The sequence below is a fragment of the Dinoponera quadriceps genome, unplaced genomic scaffold (assembly GCF_001313825.1).
Source record: "Dinoponera quadriceps isolate SergipeBrazil2010 unplaced genomic scaffold, ASM131382v1 scaffold946, whole genome shotgun sequence".
NCBI lineage: Eukaryota > Metazoa > Arthropoda > Insecta > Hymenoptera > Formicidae > Dinoponera > Dinoponera quadriceps.
In genome coordinates, this window is record NW_014555069.1 from 823,060 (window position 1) to 848,419 (window position 25,360).

Consider the following 25,360-nt stretch of genomic DNA (forward strand, 5'->3'; position numbering starts at 1 on the left):
TTTCTATCGCCGCTTCCTCTCCCGAACATTATAATTTATAAGCGCCCGCGTGGCACAATGTCGACCTATATTTGGCGCATACGGAAATTTATGATCCGTTTGACCTGCCGGATCGAGACATCGACGGGAATCGATCTCGGCGGCCGGTCATAGATAATAAGGCGGACAACTTGTTTACTTTCTACCTTTGCTCGCCCGCAACGACGACGATCTTTCAAATATCAAGCAGGGTTCTGTATTCGGATTATGTGTCGGATTACACGGCACAATTGTATATAAGTTTTCTATGTAAAATTACTCCTAATTTGACATTTATGAATCAAATTGACCCGCGCGAAAAATTAAAACGCCATAGTTAAATATAAAAATGTAATGCATAACTATTACCAAAATTTAAACATAGCTGTAAAAAAATGTATTAAACTACATGTTTATAAGAGCTTATGAAACTATATGTCGTTAAAAGTCTGTTAAACTCAGTTCTACATACAAAACTCATACAATACTTTACATTATTAGTTGCCGCGCGACTGCGTATTCTTCTCCGAGTGTTCACGGCGCGGCAAGAATGGCACTACATGAATGGTAAAAATATCGCCAGATATCTATCGTTTAGATTTATAGAGCCGTTCTCGTGTATCCGTCACAACACGCTGACATTAACGGGATGATGGTGCGTTTAATCGATGACTCGGCTACGAATCGCGAATATGCGCGCGCGAGACGGCGATAGATCGGCCGACGCTTAGACAATAAATTCTATGATGGATATTGCCGCGTCCGTAGCGAATTTCATTCTCTTCATTGTGATTATGCACGCACTCGCATCGCGCATTCCTCGTTTTCCGCTTGTTTGTTCCTCAGCGTCCTGCGGAGAGCTCTCCTATTAGGGTAACCAACCGTCCCGATTTTCGCCTCTCATTAGAGACGATCCCAATTGTTCCAGTTTTTTAACGAAAAATAAATAATACAAAATATAACAATAAATTGTACTAAAATTCATCAACCTCCTTAAATTTGATCTTAACATAATAATGAATAAAAATTTTATTTGTCCACATTTAGCAGATTTATTTGTTTTCTATTAAAAGTCCCGATTTTTTGAGTTGTGTCCCAATTTTTGAGGCCGATATCCCGTAATTGCCTGATCAAAAGTTGGCCATCCTAACTCCTACTTTCTCGTACAATCGAGTTCGCGAGAGCGTCGTCGGCTTGCTGCCATCCTCGGTTATTCCTCGCGAGGGACAAGTACCGGGGCGAATTTCGGAGCGAGAAACGTTTCCAAAAGGCGGTGCCTTCACGTCGGACACGCGAATTTCGAAATATCGAGATACGCCGACGGACTCCTCGTCCGCCACGCGAAGATGAAGAGTTATAAGTTGACCATCTCTTTGCCATGTAATAACGCGCTTTGTCCGGGCCCCAAGGCACGATATTAAGCATTCCAGGCCAACGATGCAATAATGCGGGGGCTATCGATGTGCATAGGAACTAAAACAGGAACGGTAAGGGCGAATTTAAAATATTCGCCGAAGATATTGCCCTGATCACGGTTACGCACTCACACTCGCGCGTACGCACAGCCGTACGCGTATACACGCAGACACAGGTAGAGCGAGAGAAGAGAGATGGAGAAAGAGAGGGGGCGGCATAACATAATTTCGGATCGGAAGCTTTGGTTTCGATATTCCTTGCTCCTCCGAGTCGTGAATCTTACTTTGACCTTCTACGGGAATGGACTACGGCAGTCTTAACTGGATTATTGCATTCCTCCGGCGGCTGGACGGAACTGATTACCGTCGTTTCCAGCGCGGAGACGAGAACGAAAACTGTGGCGCCCAGTTGTTGTGCTGTTGTGTACATGTATATCGGTAGTGCATAATAATAAGCGACGCAGCGAGATCTCGCAGCGGATTTGAAGAAGATTCCCGGCTTGAAATATTCATGCTACTTTTGACGCTCTTAAGGATAATTTATGCTTATTTAGATGGCTTGTAGACTAGTAAAAACCTACTTTGATGATACTGCGCTTGTTTTCTCTTGAATCTTTAATTTTACAGATTTTAATGTCAATTCGAAGCTGTGAATGCGATCTCGATATTCCGATTATTAAATTCATATTGATGCTGAAAACAGAAAGCAAAAATGATAATTAAGATAACGTTATAGTCGGAGTAAATTATATTACTAGAATTAAAATTGACGATATTTCGTTATCTGAACTGCTGCTGTGTTGTTAAATTAAAAGTTTCAGATAGATTCAAAATGTCTACTCGGGTGTCGCATGACACCGTTCGGTAGGTCGGCATGTCGGAATTCGCGCCCGTTCGTCCGCAGATATAATCAGCTCCATTAATAGAACCCGTTTAGACGGAAAGTCCGTCCGACGGGAACGTCGGGCCGTCTTGTAACTCCCGGAAATCTTCCCCCGGCCTATTAGAGCTATTAAATCGCGCTATTAAACGATGCTTATCGACCATTTAACGAGGGGAGTTCATTACCGAGCGCGAGCGTGAAATAAAAATATATGCGTCTCGGTTGACTTTACGTCCGCTTCTACCTCGGCGACATTACGACACAATACTGTTGCGTACAGCGCGTCCAACGACACCTGTGATTAGGAATGAACGCAAAGAGGAACGATGGAGTGGAGAGCAATAAAAAGGACCTCTGAAATACAACAGGTCTCGAGTCGATAGTTTCTAGTTGTTAGAGAGAAAGAGAGAAACTCGCACATGCATCCCTGACGACTACGTTTTAATTTTGCAGATATGAAACCATCGGACAGGAGCGAGAAGGCCATGTTGAGCGGAAACGCGCAACCGTCGGACGTGTTCTGTTCGGTCCCGGGACGATTATCGTTACTAAGCAGCACCAGCAAGTACAAAGTTACGGTAGCAGAGGTACAAAGACGGCTATCGCCTCCGGAATGCTTGAACGCGAGTCTTCTCGGTGGCGTACTGCGAAGGTAAGATCAAAATTTATGAGAATTTATTGTATATTATTTATTTTAAAGCGATTTATGACAACGATAATCTTATACACGTGTACACCTCAGCATATCTTATATCGCGTGGGAAAAAACAAGAGACTTATTCGAAAGACGGAGACTTTTCGTTGAAGAGAACAATTTAATTTGATAAATTAAATCAATCGAATGATCAAGATAAATTGCTTGAAAAGAGTTAAATCTTTAAATAAATAAGATTTAAATCTTTAAATAAATTTATTAATGGAAATAAATTGAACACGACGTCAATTATACACGGGGATAATTAATACGCGTGTGCTTCGAATGGCGTTATCTCGCGAATCGGTAAAAGACCCCGTTTGTTCGTCAGTTATAGTAATTCTCTTCTCTCCTTCCCCTTTTGTACACAAGCTTCTCCCTGCTGGCGTTCCTCGAACGGCTCTCTCAGCAGGAAGAAAGAGAGAGAGAGAGAGAGAGCGGTTCATTCATCCGTTTTCGATCACGCTCGCGCGCTTAGGCCCTCGAGCTCTTAGCAGCCCATAAACAAACCGTTAGAATAATTTGGCGTTACGCGCGAACGATTAAATATCGTTCCCGTGAGAATCAATGCGGCTATCGGCAGGTAGAAGATTGAAGGTACTCGATACCGTTGCCAGAGCGAGTTGCTCGGCTCGTACGCTCGCAGCACGTCCGTACTACGTCATTTTATCGCCATTATCGCGCGCTTTTGTATCGCTCGAAATTAATTTACCAGTTTGAAGAATGGAGTGACAACCGAATCATTCCAAGTCGAGTGGCTCCCACACTCGTACAGGTCTCACTCGAAATCGTTGGAACGAACAATAACATTCGAAAGTGAAGAGAAAATTCAAACGAATTTTCACTCGAAATGGGTTATCAAGCAAAAAAAATCGCCCAAAAATGCATTATCCGTGCAGGAATCCGCCCTTAAATTCGCTTCGAATTCGCGAATTCGCCTGTGCACGCGCCGAGGAAGCGCGGGGTAATTCTCGTACGTGAAGAAAACCGCGGATGTGCGCATAAGTTGGGCCGCGATTTCTCATGAATATTCCGCGTCGCATTCTCGCATTTCCCACGAAGCTCTCTTCCTAGCTGCACCGAAGAGCAATCCGCGGATATCATTCCTGATTTCGCGACGGTAATGAAACACGAGACAGACACCGCGTGGTGTGCGCAGTTGCGCGCCGCAGTCGAGTCTCACTTCCGGCCGCGCGTCGAAAATAATCGGCATGACCGATGCGGGCCGGGCCGGACAATAACGCGGCGATGAGGGATATCTTCAAGCGCGGCGAGGATCGCGCGATACGCACCGTTATACGACTTTATCCGCGGCTCTAATTAATAAGGAGAGCCCGCCACTGTGTTCGGCTCATCCGGTCTTCTTACAGCCGGCCGGAGCGCAGGCAACCACACCTGATTTATGACGGCTCCTCGTGGGGGAGCGTCCTCCTTTATCTGATTCGCCGTGTTATCTAGCTAGAACAGTGCTCATTGCGCAATGCTTTATCACCGAAGGCATGGATAAATCACCGTACAAGTAGCCGGACGTAGCTTCCACGTTCTCGCGCTCTACGCGCTCATGAGCGGTGATTCGCATACGGGTTGTCGCGGCGAAGGGGGTGCGCATCGTCCGATGAAATTTTCGCCGTCAGCGGGGGCTCCGTTTCCGAGATTCGTCCGAGTACACTGGGAGTCGCGGCCCTCTTCTTACTTCTGAGGAGAAAAAATGACAGGGAAACAGCGAATATTGGTGGTATCGATCGTCAAGTTCCAATTTATAAATATTTCTTTTTATATATATTTTTTCGGGAAATGGACGGCGAACATTGTTGATTTAAAGTCGCAATAGCGAGCACAGAGGTAAATAAACGAGAAATGAAACGTAAACAAATGCAGATGTGTGGTTACAAAAGTTCAAAGTGGCGTTATTATAAAGAGGGGTAATATTTACTTATTATTATTATTATTATTATTATTATTACTAAGAAAACATGCGCTTTATTCGTCGCTCTTTGAGAAGCTCCCTTCAGTTAATTAGTTTCCACCAAATGTGTGGTAATCGTTACCGAATCCTTCCTTCAGTGTAAGCGGACGCGTGATTTGTCCCGAGTGCTTTCTGTAATGTTCAATCTCGCGCGATTTCAAAATCACACGAGTGACCGCAGTTGCAGTGTCACAGCACGCATGACGCGCTCGTGCACCTTGCTCGCCGCCCACGAATCTACCACCGCTCTCTCGGTGGCGGGATCTTTCGTACGACGCCGTCGCGGAATAAATCGCTAATAAAGCGGGCCGATCTATCCCCGATGCAAATGAGACATTAATAACCCACGCAGCTCCGAGTGTCAATTCCTTCGAACAAGCGAGCGAGCGCGCCTCAGGCGAGTGCGCGGCATCTCGCGCCGAACGCGACGTTATAATTCATCCGTTCGCATAGCGATCTGACCGATAATTACACGCACCGGGCCTGACTTGCCACCATAGATTCTCCTTCTCTCTCTCCCTCCCTCTCTTCCTTTCTTCCCTCTTTACCTTCCTTTTGTCTCTCCCACCCGAGTATCCTCGGTCCCGTTCGCGCAGCGGCTTGTGTCCGCGCGCGAGCCCATAAGGATCCGCCGCGATAGCCGCTCGCTCGCTCGCAATACGCCTCGAGATACCCTCGGAGATCGATGCGAATGTCTCGGAGAAAGCTTTTGTCGCGGATGCACGCATCGACTTACCTCCCATTTTCCTCCCCTTCTTCTTCTTCTTTTCTTTTTCCCTTTTTTTCGCCTAACGATTTTTATCGCTTCGAGCGTCGTTCGTAACGCGTACACATTCTCTCTCTCTCTCTCTCTCTCTCTCTTTTACCATGCGTTCCATTTATTTTCGTCCTGTCGTATACGCACGCACATACACAGGTGCGTGAGCTCGTCGGATTTATTCCGCGAATCAAATAAGTGCGAATACGAGCACCGGTATTACGTTTATTAGCATAAACGTCCGCAGGAAATATCGAGCGATCGCGAGATCGAGCGAGCGAGCGGCCGGCCCGCGGCTGAAACGGGACGGCGACAGCGCTCCCGCGGTTCGTTTCGTTGATTGTGACCGAAGTAATACGAGCGAACGATCGCGTTCCGATCCGAGATAACGGGGACGTTAAGCCGGCCGGCCGGCGAAATATTACAGCGTCTAATCGATAGTATCGAAGCACAACGCGCGCGCGCGTATCTGTTAGAAGTCCGGCAGTTGGAGTGAGTTAAACCACCGTCGCGATCAGCTTCCGCGATCGGACAAAAGTCTTTGCCGGCCTGAAACCCACTTCTCCCGTTTCTGCTTCGTTTCTTCTTTGCTTTTTTTTTATTTTTTGCCGACGGTGCATTCAGACTGCAAGGAGATTGTCGTTGCGCGCACCGATTCTTACGTAAGGGACGGGTACGCTAATACCATAGTCAAGTTTCACTTTCCGGATGAAAAAGTCGCGGCAAGAAAAACCATCGCACATTATTCTGTCGTCGCGGTTCTTGTTAAGTCCGCTGAGAGACCATTGCGTCACGAAGATCGACCGATCATTCGTTCGTCCGTTTTATTGATCGCAATACAGTATTCTTCGACGAAATGTTCATGCGAGAAAAACTTGCAAATAAGTAAAAGTGTGTAATTTTTTTTATCGTCGTTTTTTTATTTCAACACATAAACAGAAAAAATTAAAATTCAGAAAAGATGCAATGAAATTTATTGACCAATGTAATTAGCGAAAGTGAGCGACGTCCGTTCGCGCGTAACACTGATTGTCGCTGGATGGATCCCGCCTCGTCGTCTCCGGCGAAATGAGGCGGAAGGTGTTCTGAATGAGCATTGATCATGAAGTCCCTCGGTTTACTAACCGTCGCGTGGCGCCCGTAGTACGATTAACGATGCTAGTATTCGAGGACGTCTCGGGGGAACAAGGAAACCCAGCCGGGTGTTTCCTATCGGCGGGATCGGCTGCGAGGGTGATGGTCTCGTGGAAACGCGCGTCTGAGCGGCTCCGAGAGGATCCTTCTCGGCACAAGACTCCGTAATGAGTGCAGCCTCGCTCTCGTCACGTAACGTCGCGCGAAACGACGCCAATGATCGTTAACAACAAATACGAGAATTCGATTTCGTTCACCCGTCCTCTCGACTCCTCTCGCAGCGCGTTAATGTCGCCCGCGAAATTCTCCTCCTCGGCCGGGCGTCGACCGTTTCGCCGGAGAGATCGATGCGCGTATACGGGGCGAGTAATCGCTGACGATTATCGCGCGTCGTGCCAAACCAGTTCTCGGTGGCCGAAGAAGTGCCCGCGCATTAATAAGTCATACCCGATGGTCGCGAATTATCGCGCGGATTGCTCTGCAGTTTGTCGCGATCGTGGATTAAGGGGGATGCCGTACTTGAAAACTTTCCCGGCAAAGCAGCGACTTTTTCCCGCGGAGCTTACGTTGTACATTCTGCAGACTTCGTTTTAACTTCACCTCGAAGCTGCAAATACTTGAAATATTTCGATTATTAAATTCGATACGAGTATTCAAAAAACAACCTATTTTAACGCGTTACTATTTAGTCGCGTTAGTATTTGTATAACATAACATTTTGAGGATCATTTGTACGTTGCCAAGTGTTTATCAAGTTCGTCGTCGACTTTTGCATACGCTTAACTGAAAATTACTTCGACAGCATTAATGCCCTGTACCTTCAGATTGAATATCGTATCTCTCGCGGTGAAGCTCGCTAGTGACGTAATGTACAAGTGACACTATGGAAATTTAAGCCGATTGAAAAAAAGAGAGAGAGAGAGAGAAGGATGGAAGATTTAAGACGAGGGAAATATCGATCGTGTAGATTTGAAGGAGCCGATATTAAAAACCCATAGCGGTAAAATGTATTAATTGTCGAGCGAGGCGAAAGATTTCCGGGCGGGCCGGCCGGCTAAACTGAACAAAGGTAGGCGATACGCGTTACCGTTATAACAGGCCGGAATGATGGATGGACAGGGTGTGTTGGGAAAGAAGTCGCCGCTACTATCATCTTCCCGTTGGTGTGTTCCACGAAAAAATTTACTTCGCACCGCCGCCGTCGTCGGATTAATAACACGAAGCGGCAGTGCGACAGTCTGCGCGAGCGTGAAAGAATTAAATCGCAATTTTTAACGGTGCTTCTTGATAGACTTCGCTCAAAAAAGAAAAAGAGAGAAAGAAAAAGAAGAAAGACACGTATACGTGTCTGATATAGGAGTTAGCGAGAAATAAGAAGAAAGGCGAAATCCTTCTCTCTGCAAGGAAAAGTAGGTTTTAGCAAAAATCTTTAAGAATGTATTGCGCAGTTTGTGTGTGATAACTTCGATAAAAAGAGAAAACCTGTCAATATCTCTTGCCTGCCAGAATAATATCGGACCAAACGCCAGAAAATAGAATATTATCGTTTTAGTCTCTCGGTGCCGCTCTTTGCCACAGTAAACCCGGAATTTTATTATTTCCCGGAATCGATCAACGAACGACGTGTTTAATTAATTGTAACGAATGACCGCGTTACCTCCGATCAATCATCCGTTGCCGCGTGTAAACTTGGTTTTTAAACGACTTGGATATTTTTTTTCCGATGTAGTTCGGAAACACAAACGATCCAATCCCGAGCCGAAGTTTTGACGCTACTTTGACACTCTTAAAAGCAATTTACTCTTAACGCGTCCCATATCAGACTAATTTTGCATGATTTCTTGTGGCCCACATTGTCCTCTTGTAAACGAAATATTTGTTGAATAACTTGTGTTCCACGATAATTATTATAGTACGTCATAATTATATCTCGTTTTGGAACCGAAATATAGGAGTAAATCATATTATTAGTATTGAAATCGAGCCTACTACTTGTGCTACTTTTACTACACTGTAGAATGAAAAGTGTAAAGTGAAAATTCCGATACGGGATGAGAGAACTTGTCTTCGAAAAATAAATTCTCACCGGACACCATTGGCCGGGTTTCAATCTGCATCGAAAGTAATAGTATCCGAGCCATTTAGAAACTGAACTATATATATATTATCGCGCCGTATACATATTATACGATCATCGCGAGTGTCATTCCGACGATCAACCCAGAATCCCATGTGACGAAGGCGACCGCGATAAAAGCCCCGCGTCGCAAGCTGAATAGACTGCGAACACGCGCATAGTGCTCCTTTCAGACCGCAGGAGAGGATATCTGTCCCGCGAGGTACATACGCGCTTGCTCGCGAACGCCGCATCCTCGAACGTACGTTGCTCCGCCGCGTCGAGAGTTGCTCAATCGCCGATGACACACGTAGCCGTGTAGATTATGCTAATCCACCCGTATTTCCATCTCCCCCTCCTCCCTCAGCCCTCTGTCCCCTTACTTTTGCCGCTTCTGTGTCTGTCTCTCGCTCGCTCTCTTTGTCAGACTCCTTGATTTCATCTTTTCGAAGATGATCACGGCGAAAATGATTAATGGCCGAGTTCCGTTTTGTAATTCCCACCGTCGCCGGAACGAGCGGCGAGCGCGCGAGTGGGCGTTCGCTCGCGTGTAACCGGCCAAATATTATGCGAACACAGAGTAGAGGAAATAAATAATACATTGTATTATCGCGGACGCGCGAATATAAAGTGTCCTTATTCTCGCTCACTCGCGACGATGTGACTCGAGTCGTTATTTATTTCACAGTGCAAATATAAAATTCGCGAAGAAGTGGGACAAATTGAGCCGGTTGTCTCGCTGACGCGGTCGCAATTTCGGTTTTAGGCCGCGAAATATCACGAAAGCTCTTGAAGTCGATCGAGTTTGGCGATAGATCTGATGTTGCGTGTTTTCTAAATTTCTCGGGGAACGAATTAATCTCGCTCGACGAAAAGTTGAAATGGTTTTAAAGAAACGTGTGCGATGTGTTTTGCTTTTTCCAGGGCGAAGTCCAAAAATGGCGGACGTCTGCTTAGGGAAAAGCTGGAAAAAATCGGCCTAAATCTGCCAGCCGGTAGGAGGAAGGCTGCCAACGTTACGCTCTTAACATCTTTAGTGGAAGGTGAGTTTTTCCTCTTATTTTCAAGCTACTGTACTAAAACTTTTTTCTCGGTGCACTAGATCGTCCGCACACCGATTTTAGTCGCTCCTGTTGGAATGAGCTCGGTGAAAGAGCGCAACAGTAAAAAGAGCGCGTTACGATCTTTCGTCTGCGATAGAAATTATGTTGAATTTATCGCCATCGCCCGTGTAAGCATCTCGTATATCGCCGCGAATACGCTCGCAGGTACGAGTCGTGGCGCCTCGCAGAATTCGTTGATGACATCATCTCATTAACGGCGCGTATTAACTCAACTTCAAAATTCTACGTTCGAACGTGCGTTCCAGCTGCAATCTTGTTGCGTTTAATACGAAGAACGACGCCCCATTAATCGTTCAGTTATCCGCAAAGCGCCTCGATAATAACGCAAAATATCATACCCAAAGAACCGCTCTGTAATTATCCGTTAGTAGCTCGTTAATGAAGCTCCTGCGAAGTGCGAGTGCGACGTTTATTGAAAAATACGACGTATCGTAATACTATGTATCGTAACGTAACGTAACGTTTTGCGTCACGTCGATTTACATTCATCGAACTTCTCCTCCATAATCTTCCGAGTCGCGTGTAATAAATAATTCAATAAACAAATCGATATAGAGGGATGAATTTATTGGAGAGAAAGAAGAGAGGAGAGAGATAACCGCTTATTTATTTACTTCCAAGTCATTCGATAACGCTGCTCGTTCTCGCTCGAAAGTACTGATACGCGAAGTACCGTCGGCATATCATAAAAAGAGATTTACATCTGGCGAGAGGACGGGCCTGCTCGGAACTCATTGATACAACGCACCGCTCCGTCACACGCGAATTCCGCAGGAATTCCCGCCGCCGGAATATCGAAATCAATAATGGACAAGGACGCTCGGACGTATTAGCCGTAATCGTCGCCGTTCCCCGGCGATTTATCGCTCGCGATAAACGTAACTCTTTCCGATTTACTGCCGCGGTAATTCACAGGAGGAGGGCTCTCACCCTCCCCCTCGCGTCCACCTTTACATTCTCCCGCTGTCATGACCGCGAAGAATTACATTCCGCGCGACGCCCACTTGTCTCGTAGGGCGCAGTGATGAAATCATCTCTTCGGAATAGCGCGCGAGCGCACATTAAAGCGAATTTACACGGTTCGGGCTCGACGATCATCACCGGAATGACTCATCCGCGCGCGCGCTTGAATGAATTTTTATTTGGACACGCAACACCGCACGTCTCGAAAGTTGCCACGTAAGACGGAGCATCCTCCGCCGGCGGAGTGGGCACTACAGAAGAACAAACATTCGAATCCGACCTCGTGTCGTCCCGCGTTTCAAATTCGGACGTTCGATCCGAGTTTACTCGCGCGCCTATCGTGCTCTCGTGTAAACTCAATTATATCTTGTTACAACGGGACCCCGTTATGTTTGATCTTTCAGCTCGTGTACGCTGAGAGAAAAAAATCGGCTGAGAAGAACCGGGTCTCACGGTTACGCAAATCTCTTCGCGTGAACTGCAATTAAAAGTCAAAGAGATTGAAGGAACGTCAACATTTTGCTGAAAGGATCGAGGCGGTTCGTTAACGGAAACTTTGAAATTGGACTCGCTTAATTAGATTCAAGTTGTTCCCGACTGATTTTCTTTTACAGTGTAAATTTTAACCCCAGAATAGATACATGATTTTACACTAAAAAAGAAATACATTTCACTACGTCGTACGGACATTATAATAACAACAGAGCGATATAAAAGAATTGTGAAAATTATTTTTTTCTACGCATACAAAATTTATTTTTAACATTTCGTCATCACAGTGTATATCCACTCGATAGTCAATTACAGCATCGCTTATTCCGACTAATCGTCGGGAGCTCCAACGGACGCCGTTCCTTTTGTTCATCCGCCTGGCGACAGTAACAGCGAGCTTTTTGCTCGCAAAACTCCATTGCTAATCAGAAGGACATCCTACAGGATATCCCGAGCCGCGAGAGCGCTTAATAACGAGCGCACAACAAATGCGCATAGCATGCGTCGCCCCGCGCCGCGCCAGCCAACGGTGCCCTAATGACGCACGCTTGGAAGTTTGTTAGAGCGTTGGCACGGACGTTGATTATAATTTATGGTCAGTGGGCTTCCATAAAACATCGACCGTGCTTTTCTTTCCTCTGTGTGGCGAGGCGACGTCCTCGTGTCGTCGCAACCCGACACGCGCGACTCGACTCCTTCCCAGCCGTCGTGTTCATCTCGCAGATGGAGATACTACGCGGCGACTTAAAGATTCGGACGCGTAAACGTGGAATTAAACGCGCAACGTGTCGATTAAACACACGTTACACCGCCAGTACGAGCCGACGATTACAAATCACGCTGTTTCTCGCAGTTGGGTTGCGCGTTGTCATGTTGCGGCAGGTGAAAGCACGGATCGCACCCACCGTCGAAATTTTGGCCCTACTTTTATTTCTACAACGCAGTACGGGCTAACATAGCAAAATATCTTAAATCTAATCATGAAATTTACTGACACTTGGACTTTTGCGGTTTGGGTAAATATTCGATTTGGTTTTCGGTACGAGTCCATGAAGAATGCTGACGCTTTCTTACGCTTAAATGCAAATATCTCAGCTTTCGTATGGTCAATCTTTTCTTTCTAACTGCACGAGCAGTCAAATAATATTTCAGTGCAGTTCAAAGTCACAATCTCCTTAAGAGCGTCAAAGTAGCGTCAACATTTCGTATCGAGATGTACAGTCAGTGCGGTTGCAGTACGAGATCCTACCGGGTCGAGAAACGAACATCACGCAAGAAAAACACGAAGCCCGGGGCGACCTTCCTCCTTGTTTCCTGAGTTACCTTGTAATAAATCCTCACTGTTCTCAATAAACGGCCGCTTCACAGCCGTTAACGCGAAAAACAAACTGATTAATCGTATTTATCTGACGCGATACCCGTTTGTCCGTCGAGATAATACGGACGATCGTGCACGAGGAAGTTCCCCGTCCAGCGGGGATCTTTAAATATGTATACCATTTCCATTTGCATGCGAATCGCGCGCAAGCGTCCGCTTGGAAGTTAAAGACGATCATTGTTATTAAGCGACCGAAAATCATATAATGCGTCCCGTAAATATACAGGTGTGCGCGACAGTGTCTCTCTTGATGATCCCGTTCTTAATTGATACCTACCGAGCTCTATCGCGCTTTAATAGCATGCGAGATGATGCAGTGAGCTAATGACAGTATTCGCGATGCTCGTTTTAGATTTTTACGCGATCTAGCATGAAAGTGCACAAACTTGGCTGACGGAGATCTCGCGTTTTAGATTTAGTCGGGGATAAGAACGATGTAATCGCTAGAGAGACGGGGAAGGAGAGAGATCGATAAACGATGCAACTCGACGGCATCGCTGCACGGGATCGTTCAGGGATACTAATCTGTGAGCCTTTGTTGAGAGTCTCGAGCGTTACGTACGACAGGATGACCGTCGGGAAGTTGCTGAAACTAAATAACCGTTACTTTATAATGAGGGAACCAAGCGAAATGAATGAGACAGTGTTCTGTACACAGGGGAAAAGTTTTCTCTGGATTTGATCAAATTTCTTCATCGAAAAGAATTTGTCTTTTGGACGAAGCAAACCAACGAATGCTTCATTCAACGAACAGGAGATTACTCGATTTCTCAAACAATATATAAATATCTTTACACGTAAATTAATATATTTCTTCTGTATTTTGATATAAACATTACGATAGTTGTCACAAGTAATACAATATTCGAGGAGAGATTCTTTTGTTTTAAGTAATTTTATCAGCACATTACGCAAGAAATATGTTCATGAAATTGTAAAAGTGTACATTGTGCAAAAGTGAACTTGTCGGATTATTAAATTATAAAACGATTAATAATAAAGGGCCGAAAATTCGGCCGGTAGCGCAGATATCAATTTATCCCCGAAATGTAATCCCGCGGAAAGAAACACGGTGAGAAGGGAGATCATTCGAAACTTCCGTCGGCGAAGAAAGACGAATCTTTCTTCCATCGAGCGTTGTCTCATTTATTTTACTTGGTCCGCTCGTCACAAAATAATAGCTGTTTAGTCGCGGCAACTTTCCGACGGGTCACCCTCTCTGTCGCGTCACGGTCTTTCCAAGTAAGGGTTGTTCGCGCTCTCTTTTCTTTGGATTCGAGAATACGTCGTCTGCTTTTCCGATCCGCTGGTTGCGTAAGCCCGCGATACCTCTAGGTTGCAAAGGCGACTCGCGGATCGTGCGCTCTGTGCGGTCTGCAAAAAACCGGGCAGATAATGAGATATATACGCGCCACGGTTTTGCATTATTCTAATCGCGCGTCGGCAAGAAGCGCGATAAGGAAAAAAAAAACGTTAACCACACGTTCAGAGAAATGACGCACGGGAGAAGAAACGACGAGATTTGTTCGCGATTGCGTAACGATCCGCCACTTTGTCTAATTGAAAGAGAGTCTCTCGCGCGGGAGGGGGGGAGCATTCATCAGGTCATCTCATTCAGGTGTGTATATCCGTAGGAGAAAATCCCGCGCGTTCGGGAATGTCGTTTAACGCGCGCTCCTAACGGCGGGCACACACGGGCGAAAGTGTGGGAACCTCTGTGTTAAACGCGTGAGTCGAGAAACGGAAACCGAGTCTCTGTTCGGAGAATCAATTTTCCTCGATTTTTTATTTTTCAATTTTTATTCCCTACATCTCGCGCAAAATTCAGCGACGAGAAAGTGGGACAGGCGAGTTACCAGTTCTCTTCCGCTACCTCTCCCCGTCGATGTATATAGAAGAGGTAGATAGAAAAAAAAAAAGGAACGAAGCACAGTTAAAATATCCTGGATCCACGGTAATTACAGTAATTATAGTAATTACGGTAATTCGATAGTGTCTTTTTATATCGTGCAGCGACGGTTCAGCTTGACTTTCGATATGGCGTACTGCAAAATCAAAAGATTAGAGAATGGTTAGAGGATGTAACGTGCAATTGAGAGTTGCATCGAGGGAACATGCGCGCGCACGGTGGGGCCGAAGAATGCGTATTTTAGAAACATTATACGCCTGTACGTCGACCGCAGCCGGCTCGTTGTAAAGTTTTAACCGGCATGAAACCGCAAGGTATCCGAACACGATGACCTCCGCTACGCGGAAGAGAATTCCCGAAATCCTCCTCGCAGGTTCGATTATCAGCGCGTATAATGGGACGTGATTTGCGGTCGAAGGCCGGACGATGGAGCGCGCCGTATTGCCTGTGAGTCGTCTGACGAATAAGGTCGAATAAGGAATATTCTATCTTCGATTCTTTCTCTCTCTTCCTCTCTTTTTCTCTCTTGGACCGGCGGGCGAGTCTTCGCAAGCACCATCTTGACGATTCAAATCGTCTCACGTCATGCGGTCGTACGGATAACAATATTGATCACTTTGAAATCTAAAGTTTAATTTTATCTTTTGTTTTATATCCCATATATTTAAACTTAAATTGCGACTTAATTAGTACTTTATATCGTAAATTTTTTTTTTGATTTGAATGTTATTTTAATTGCTTGATATATACATTTACTCTTTTTACAATTTGTGCAATCTCATTATCGGTAATAATTTTTCTAAAGACAGGTTTGGTATAAAACGGATGAAGAGAGCGCGCGTGCGGTGTATGAAAAAAAGTCCAATCTGAAGGAAAAAGATCCAATGCCACGATATGCTGCATCAACCAGTTAATTATCACTTAATATTTCTTCTGTATAATCAGACTGCTTTGACGCAATTCTCTAACATTAATAGCGTCACATAAATTATGAAACTGCCAAGTTGCCGAGTCGTTCAAATGTCATGCGATATTTCAATGCACAATTACTATCGAGGCGAACATCTAGGATTCTCGTCTGCAAAAACTTTTATGCATCGATTAGAGTGAGATTATATTTTCGCACGTGATAACATTGATTTGAAATATAAACGAGTTATAATTCGCGGTTGTAATTCGCGCGAAGAATACAGAAAAATGTTTGGTCGAGTACTAGAAATGGATAGATCAAACGTGTTTTGATCGATGTATATGTTATATATATACAATTTTTTAATATGTTTTACATGTGTTAATATATGTTATGTATATATATATATATATTTTTTTTTTATCTGAAAGATCCGGACGAAAAAATCGCATGAATGAAAAGTTGATGTATGACTACGTGAGAATTACTTCCCCTCGGATTATTTATTCGTCACAGGGTGTGTGTACGCAGGTGGAAAGCGGCACGAAAAACCTGAGGCATTCCGTGTATAATCATATCATCATTGTCAACGTGCATTGATTACAAAAAAGAGAGAAAGTCCGTAATTACTCAATCGCGTAATTAAACGCGCACATTTCCTCGGTCGGTCTTCCTACGCCGTGCGGCATATCAGTCACGTGATTTCCGATCGATTATCCGGCAATTCGCGACCGCTACGGTGAAGTCGTCAAACAAGCGCGGCCGTTCATCAATTCGCGAGTCACGTTACCCATTCGTTCTCATTTACCCGCGCCCGCTAATCGGAACTTCCCATCTGCGCGCTCCCTTACAGCGCGCGGCAATCTGCCCCGTGCATCTGCGAATCCCTTCGTTTTATTGAGTCATACTCTCCCTCGTACTCGATGCGTGTCTAAACTGGACATTCTTTCAAGTGTCCGCGTCGCGTCGAAACGTGATTAACGACGGTGTTAAAGTAATTGTGTCTCCATTTCGCGATGGCAAGGTAATTGTCTCACGACAGTACTATCGGAAAGTCATATGACAGGAAAAAAGAATTGAATAATTTCGTCGAAATGTATAGCAGGATGTATTTCAAAATGCATCGTACTAATTATAAGTCACTTTCCAAAACATATGTTACGAACAAATTCATATTAATCATAAGATAATTTATACACTTTCCTCGCTATCAAAAATGGTGAATCTTTGTTGAATTTTACATGTGCGTAGATAGTGATGTTTCGATCGATACGCTGTTAATGTTCGAAAAGATCCCCGAGGAAAGTGAATTTACGGGTCAGCTAACGCAGGATGAAAATTTCGACTCAGGCACGTACACAAGAGTCACTTGTACCGACGCACGTCTGCCAGTTCCAATCTCCCAATCCGTTCCCGCTAAAGCGTCGTCCTTTTCATTAATTTAAGAGACACCGTAAGAGGGTTTTTTTCACAAAGCGGAAGAGCAACAGGATAAAACGCAAGCTATCCACGATCGTAATCATAAGTAGCTCTTCGCACGCATGCGTGCGTATGCGTATTGGCGCAGCGAGATAAGGGCGACGGACACGCTAATTTACTTAAAGGAGATTAGACGGAAGAAGCGGAAGAAAGATACGACGCGGGGGAGATATGCAAATCCGCGCGCGGAAGCGTGCGGAGACCGCGGTAAGCTAAAGTGCGGCCCGGAACGACCTGTTGCGTCGTCGCGTCTCGTCTCGTATAGGACGCGGGGTTGCCGACGCGTCGATAAGATCGCCGATAGTTAACTTACCGTCGAGAGCTTTGCGCAGCATGAGAATCTCGTAGGAAGTAAGCCGGCGTAATAAGTACGTCAATAAACACCGCACGAAACCGCTTATTGCTCGACATCGTCGCGGCTCGTGGGATTTACGCGTCACGTAAAAGAGAAGACCTTCCTCCTCGTCACCCCTCTCTCCGTCCCGAAAGTCGCCCCTTTATCGCGTCCGTATCGATGCAAGAGAGCGATCAAAGTCAAAACGAGACTCGTCACGAATGTAACGACCCACTTAGAACGCTCCCGGAGAAGAGCTTGACGGCCGCGCTTATCGCGGAAAAATGTTCGTCTGCCGCCGGTTGATTTCGAGAGATCGCTTACTCTCTCGGAGGAAATGGAAACGAGTAAAGAGTGGCAGTGTTTTCATACGAAGCGTTAGTGAAAATATTGCCACTTGAAAGAATGAATGTTTCACTCAAGTTTAGTTCAGTTCTGGTCATAAGAAATACCATGTACATTAATTCTATATGCAGCACTCGTATAGTTGTCACGTTTACGTTTCTATATTTTTTTTCTAAGTACAGGTACGGGCGAGTATTTCCTTATAAAACGATAACCGCTGGAAGAATGAAGTTGCGCGTACGTCACAGCGACCGTCGAAGTGTTAAAGCGTCTTTGAAGATGTCTCAAAGGGTTCTTTGATATCTCGTTCTGTTACATCTCACGTTGTTCTACGTCGAGCGACGCGGATAAATTTAATGTAAAACGAGTGATTTCAAGCTTCCCGAGACAGCGAGTGGATTGTCATTAACATAAAATATGAGATTACGTCGATCGTATATGTAAAGTTTTTGCCACGAAGTATGGAAATATCATTGCCAAGCTCCGTATTCATTTTGTATATCATCAAACGCGTCTGCACTCCTCGTCGGGTGCGCACTTAGGCGCGACTAATCGAGGGAGGGGAAGGGAGACGGAAAAAAGAAAAGAGCGATTCGCACTTTTAATCGAGAAAAATGTTTCATTCTCATCGAATACGCCGGATGAGTTGCTTAATGGGATTACGTAAAACCGGCGGGAGTGATGGCGACGCAACGTTGTGTAACGTTAAACAACACAAAACATCGGCAATTCCGAACTACTTATGCGCTTTTCATAGCTGCGTTAGCGGTGTCTCGCTTAATGTGTATGCTCGCGTTCGCCCCGCCGCGCATTTTTCACCCTCCTCCTCGGTCATAATCGTCGTCGTTGCGACCGCAGCAAAAAGTTTTTACTACAAAGCGTTACGACAGACCCGAGAGTATAAACACGTGGGATCAATGGCGCGTCTATTACAATAACGACAGTGGCCACTGCGCGAACTGTAATTTATGTCGCATAAAGTGGAACAGCCGCGTGCACTGTGGCGCGCCGAGTAGACCTCGCGAATTATACCCGTAGTAATATCCTCGATACTCGAAATTCTCGAAAATATCGGTTGAGAGCTTACGATAAGTAAGCGCTGTTCCACCTTGCGCGCGTGCCGTGCAGATCGAAAGCTTTCGGAAAGTTGCCTGTAAAACTATTAACCCGTAACGAATAACGTCGCGAAACGATTGACAATAATGACTTCCACTGGCTAAGGGCAACAACCACCGCGTACTTTCACGCGCGTCGATACACGGCGATTAAGTTTTACGAGAGCTCGCCGATGGTACTTTCGATCGCAATTTGAGCGCGTGCTGTGTACCGGATGGTAAAAAAAAATCACTCCAAATATAACTTCGTGTTCCATGGCGCGCGATCTAGGCGATCTAGACCCCGAGGCTCTCTCTCTCTCTCTCTCTTTATGTGCGTGCGAGGTCCTTGCGCGAGCAACAATCTTGCCAGCGCATACGGCCATTATTACGTTGAAATTAGAAGGCTGTCAGTCATCGAGCGGCGGTCTTACTGAAACCTCATTATATTCCCCGCGTCCGAATCGACTGGGGGAGAAGAAGCTTTGAACGCCGTCCGAATTGGAGGTGACCAGTCGATGCAATCCCGACGTATGCAAAACCGTTGCGGCAAGGAGGAGCGAGAGAACCTTACGAGGGTCGCCAGGAGCCATCCCGCGAGGAATGCGGAGATCCTCGCGTGCGAAGAACCCTCGCGCGATTCCCGAGGGGCCCCGTTTCGGGCGCACAGCGAACGCCAAGTGCGCCTCTCTGATTCTCAAGCCGAAACAGACGTTATATTCGTTTAAACAATGTGCAACTCTCGAAATTTCTTGGAGTGGAATCTCATCCGGAAAGTAGAGCGGCCGCTGAATCAAGTGGCCTTTCGCTCGTGTAGAATGAATTCTCCGCTCTGAATGGTCGAGTGCATATTTTCACTCGAAACTGAAGGGTGAATCTGAAGCACGGTCGGCATCATGTATGCTGTGTATCATTTTCTAGACGGAGAATCACGCGATTTTTAGTCTTACGCGTAATGCATAAAATAAAAAAACGCGGAAGTAACTCTAATTATATAATTTATAGGTTTGTAATAGTTCGAATTATAATAGTTTCAACCTTAATCCGGATCCACAATAGATACATACAGTAAGCTTTTAGCCTTTTGCAATAAAATGTAACATAATTTCTGACAAAAAGCGTTTCCTAAGCTGCTAAAAGTCGCAATGACGCTTAAATTTGAAGGAATTGCGACATTCGGTAGAGCGCCAGAAACGTGTTTTGCTAGAAATTACATTACAATTTAGTGCCTGAAGCAAAAGCGAAATATAGAATACCGGTAGCCGAGAGGCCGTTAACAAAATAATTTCGGTATTCAATTCATAGTCCGTTGGTCTTCTTGGGCCTTTGAGACCTGCTATCGGATATTCTCATCGACGTTCTCGTTAATTTCGGGCCACTTACGTATGTTCGTGAAATTAACATAATTGCGCCACGCCGAGCTGTAATGCGAGCACTTTGTTTCCTTTCAGGAGAAGCTATTCACCTCGCCCGAGATTTCGGCTACGTGTGCGAGACCGAATTCCCCGCGAAGCAGGTCGCCGAATACCTCAGTCGGCAGCACTGCGAACCGCAGGATTCCTACAGGAGGAAAGAACTTCTTCATGCCACCAAGTGAGTATGCAGCATTGATCGTATTATCGTGACCTCGTTGCATCGTTGCAATGTTGTGATACTAAAAAGAAATGTTGATAAAAAAAGAAAGGACTATCCTATCTAGAATATTGTCCGACGAAGAAAGTCGGGTAAATGGTTTTGAAATTCTTCACTGCCCTCTCTCAGACAAATCACCAAAGAGCTGATGGACCTTCTGAACCAGGACCGATCGCCGCTTTGCAATACGCGACCGCAACACATCCTCGATCCAAGTATACAGAGACATCTCACCCATTTCTCGCTCATATCACACGGATTCGGAAGTCCCGCGATCGTGGCCGCACTAACGGCTATACAGGTACGTGTTATCGTCTGCCAAAATTTCGCACACGTTGTTTGCAAAACGAGAAATCTCGTTTCCCATGTTTTCGCCAACGCGTATTTGCACGTGGAAAAAAAAAATATTAGATTCAAATAAAACGATCACTTCAATACTCCTTAGCAAATTTTTCCTTGTATTAAGTAAATTTTCTTTGGATCAAGCAAATATCTTACTTGGATAATTTACTTGGAAAATATTTTACTGGCAGTAAGTAAATATCATTTGAGATCAAAATAAAACAAAAAAATTTGCTAAGAAGTGTCGGAGTAATTGTCCGAACTTCGCAACTGCCATCCTTTAATACTTCATAACTGTTGTCCTACTTGAGAACGATGATCTTTACTTTCATATTTGTGTTTTACGCGGAAGAATACACAATATTATAAAGTTTCAACCGAATCGGTAGCCCCTTACCTTCACAATTATCGAAAGAAGCGCCCGCAAACACACCTTATTAAAAGTGAATAAGAAGCACGTGGTAATGACAAGCTCACGCTTGTGCGATCTCATTGCAGAAGTTCCTAAGCGAATCTTTGAATCACCTGGAGAAGATGTACCCGGGGAACGGCAGCGGCGTAACAAGCAGTCAGCAGTCGAGTCTCGACACGAATAAGAGCAAGGACGGCACGCTGATGAACGACATGAAGAAGTGACGCCCGGAAGACCCGCCTACCTCGAACGTGGTCACGTCCATCAGGCACTCCTGGCCGTACGAATGAGCCTCGCCGCGCGTCAAGTCCGTCGCGGAAAGCTCTCTCGCAGTGGACCACTGGAAGAACCGCGTACACGCGTCGTAAGTGAACACGCGCCGCGGCGAAAGGCACTCGTTGCGCGCGCCTGCGACGCGACGCGCGCCGTACGCCCGAGGTTGGCTGGTCGTGAAGGCTTCTCTGTTAGGCAATTCGATACGCAGGGTTTGCGTATGTGCGATGTAACGTGCAATCAGGGATATAGTCGGTGGTTGGTTAATAGGGAACGGGAGGACGAAATTTCTCGCTCGTGACGGAGCCCGTCGGGAACTCGAGGACGAGGGACTCGACTCTTTCTCGTTGGTCTCGCCTTTTCCGATGCTTCTGATTTTTCTCTTTTTGCTTCTATTCATTTTCACACGGAGAACTCAATGATGCCTTCTACTTCCGGTTATTTCGATTTGGTCGCATCTATATATTTTTCTTGGAATTTATTGAAGTAAACTTACTCAGATTCAGAATATGTGTTGAATAAATTTGATGTTTATGATGAACTTGTGATATATCTGCAAATGTGTAAAACTTATGAAATACTTAAAACAAATAGCATACAGTACGTCTTTTTCTTTGTTGTGTATAGATGACTAGTCATGGAGAGATATATATAACAGGCTTTTAAAAGCCAAATCACGACATATTATTTTAATTATTGTGGAAGGATATAAATATTTAACGTGTAATGACATACGTACCGGGTTTACTTTCCAAGCAAACGCGCGCGATGAATCTACTTTCCACGTCAAACGAATCCCTAAATCCTAATCATTTTTCTTATAATTCCCCTTAACTCCCTTCTGAAATATCGACTAATTTGGAAGTGGCAGGCATTTTATTAGAGTTCCTTGCAACGTCTCCGCGTTGTGAGAATGTCAGCGACCACCTTCGTCTCTTGCATACGGGGATGGATAGGAAAGTCGCTGGTATACGCAAGCGGATACAAGTAGAGAAATCGATAAACGCGCGTTAAGAGGAAGAGGGGCGAAAAGACGCTGCGAACGCGTACAGAAAATACGATGCGCGCGCGGAACTTCACCCGATTCCCTCGTACCGTCGATCTTCGTTTCTGCCGAAAGTTTCGCACGAGAAAAGCGCGACATGTAAAAAGAAGAGGGAGGGGGAGGGAAGAAGGAGACGAGAGTTGCGCGAGGATAATTTTACGATAGTCGTCGAACGCGCAAGGAACTTAGTGCAATTGTTACTATTAATGTTAATTCGAGTTAATTTCCCCGCGACCGTTCTTGCGAATCCGATCGTCTTGCGTCTGCGACTGATAAGCAGCGATCCGCGATACGGGCGAAACTCATCATCAGACCGGTTAAAAGTACGAACGAGACAAGGACACTCGCTTGATCGGCAAGGAGAGGAATCACACGAGAAGACGAAGGAGGAAGAAAAAAACGATCGAAACTCATCATCCTCCTTTTAACCTCGGCATTTTGGGTTGTTATTATTCGATATCACGGTTTGCGTGTAACACGTTGAGAACTATCGCTCCTCTCTCTCGGAGAAACTTACCTGGAGCCAGCGATCCTCTTTACGTGCCGACGAAAGAGCGTCCAAGTGCAACTCACTCCTCGGTAACCGACGCGTCGGTCATCTCAGCTGGTATCAATCACAATGGAGAGCGTCGTGCGATTAACCGCAGCAAGGATACATACATTCCTAGGTCTGTTCTTTTTAGCTGAACTGGGCTTGCACTTTTTGCCGTTAGAGTGAAACGAGTGACCTAGCGTGGTTATAAAGAGCAGGCCTTCCGCCTTTCACGGCTGTATACCCGCGTGATAGTCAGAAACGACGTTGAAGCCCGAGGAACGGTCGAGAACGAGGCTCCTCCGACGAGGTTCTAGACGCGTCGTGCAGTGTCTTTCTCGACTTCGCGATCGTCGCGATTGCTATTCGATCTGGAAGCACTCTCGTGATGAAGACTCCGCTCTCCTCCGAGGAGCCGTGCGCGAGAGACCGTTCCTGGGGTCGATAAATGCGTGCCAATGCGAAACTTGCCATTCAAAAGATGTGCCAATTATCGATATCGAGCTACTAACGTAAGCGACAAGCGGCCGAGCGTGGAAGAGCGAAGTTGTCCACTTCGCCGGACACGCACGTGACGCGCGCGACGAAACACAGTCTCGTCCCGTCTCGTCGTTTCTCGAGCGCGACGCACACGTGCGCGCGTGTATCTGTGTTATGTGTGTGTGCGTGCGTGCTCGTCGGTCGCGTGTACCTCGGACTGACCCGCCAGTCACGAGAAATTGTATGAAGTACAATACCAGGTGAACCTGAGACATATCTAACTTTGTAATTAAATCTTAAGCGTATGTAAATGTAAGATTTAAAGAAGAGAGCACACGGAAGAGGGAGAAAGAGTAAAGATAGGACAGGAAGGGAGAAACAGAAAGAGGCGGAGAAGAAGATAAGAAGATGAAAAGAGGAAGAACGAAGGGGCAACCTGATCCGGGCGCCTCGAATCGTCGCGGATTATGTACAGAATATTTGAATCTTTCTTGTGATATAATCGTACATTATTAAGATGTAAACCGATAAAAGGTACTATACATTCCATGTTTTTTCATAGAGGTGAAGTATTAGAGAGAGAGAGAGAGAGAGAGAGAGAGAGAGAGATGGTTGTAGAGAGAGAGAGAGAGAAAGAGAGAGAGAATGTGTGTGTGTGAGAGAAACCGGTTCGTCGTCGTGTGGTATCCAACAATCGATGTCGCAGTCACGAACATTCACGTCTCATGGTGTTACCGTGGACAGAGGTGGGACCCACTCTCTTTCTCTCTCTCTCTCTCTCTCCCCAGGAAGGATTCAGCGCCGTAGAGCCGAGAACCCATCTACGAACCTGACCGTACGCATGTGAACCCGCCCGCCCTTTCTCTCCTCGCAAGGATCTTACATTCGCATTCTCACGTGTTATGCGTGGCATTCATTTTCTCTCCTACCTTCCTTCACTCACTCACTCACTCACTCTCGGCGATACGGCGACGGATCCTCGCGAGTACGAGGAAGAACAGCCTCTCGCACACGCGAGGCTCCCACGAGCGCGTGAGTCTTCGAGCACCAGCAGCGGCCGAGACGTAGTCGTAGCCACCCGGTAGTGGCAAAGAGAGAGAGAGAGAGAGAGAGAGAGTCTCCCGCGTCCGCGGGCGTATAAAAACAATTTTGTAAATGTTAAAACGCATTCCCCCACACGCGAAATCCTGCCCCGTCCTCTTGCCAGTCCCCCCCTTCCCCCTCCACCACCACTAAGAATCTGGCGTCTCCGATACTCTGTATTTGTATCTGTATCGCGTATAATTTTTACGTTCGTACGCCACACAGTAACACACGCAAGTAACTTCGTTAATAATATAGTACATAAATTTAGGAGACGTACGAGAGAGAGAGAGAGAGAGAGAGAGAAAAAGTCAGTAACGTGATCTTTATTACACGTGCGCTCGTTATGTGCTTTTGTGGCGATTCGCTCAACAGAAACTGCTACGTGTGTCGTCTGAAACACCGGGGGGTGACGACGACGACTCGTGAGCGAGCGCGAATAAAGATCGCTCTACTGACGATTCACAGCCGCAACCGAGATGCATTCTCAACGCACGTCGAACGGGAAACGTCACTAATTTGATATTGTGAAATCGTTAACGAATAAAAT

General features: G+C 45.8%; 2 protein-coding genes across 2 annotated transcripts in view; one reads left to right on the forward strand and one right to left on the reverse strand.

The window, feature by feature from the left end:
- The window catches only part of LOC106742908 (transcription factor AP-2-epsilon), a 74,399-nt gene extending 52,154 nt beyond the window's left edge, over positions 1-22,245 (forward strand). The window contains exons 6-10 of the mRNA XM_014616264.1: positions 2,770-2,968; positions 9,908-10,026; positions 20,463-20,604; positions 20,773-20,944; positions 21,484-22,245. Coding sequence (XP_014471750.1) covers positions 2,770-2,968; positions 9,908-10,026; positions 20,463-20,604; positions 20,773-20,944; positions 21,484-21,621 — 770 coding nt within the window. The 3' untranslated portion in view covers positions 21,622-22,245. The remainder of the gene's footprint in view (positions 1-2,769; positions 2,969-9,907; positions 10,027-20,462; positions 20,605-20,772; positions 20,945-21,483) is intronic.
- Positions 2,878-25,360, reverse strand: part of LOC106742951 (KH domain-containing, RNA-binding, signal transduction-associated protein 2-like) — a 32,328-nt gene continuing 9,845 nt past the window's right edge. The window contains exon 11 of the transcript XR_001374303.1: positions 2,878-4,705. The gene's annotated coding sequence lies outside the window, so the exon portion shown is untranslated. The remainder of the gene's footprint in view (positions 4,706-25,360) is intronic.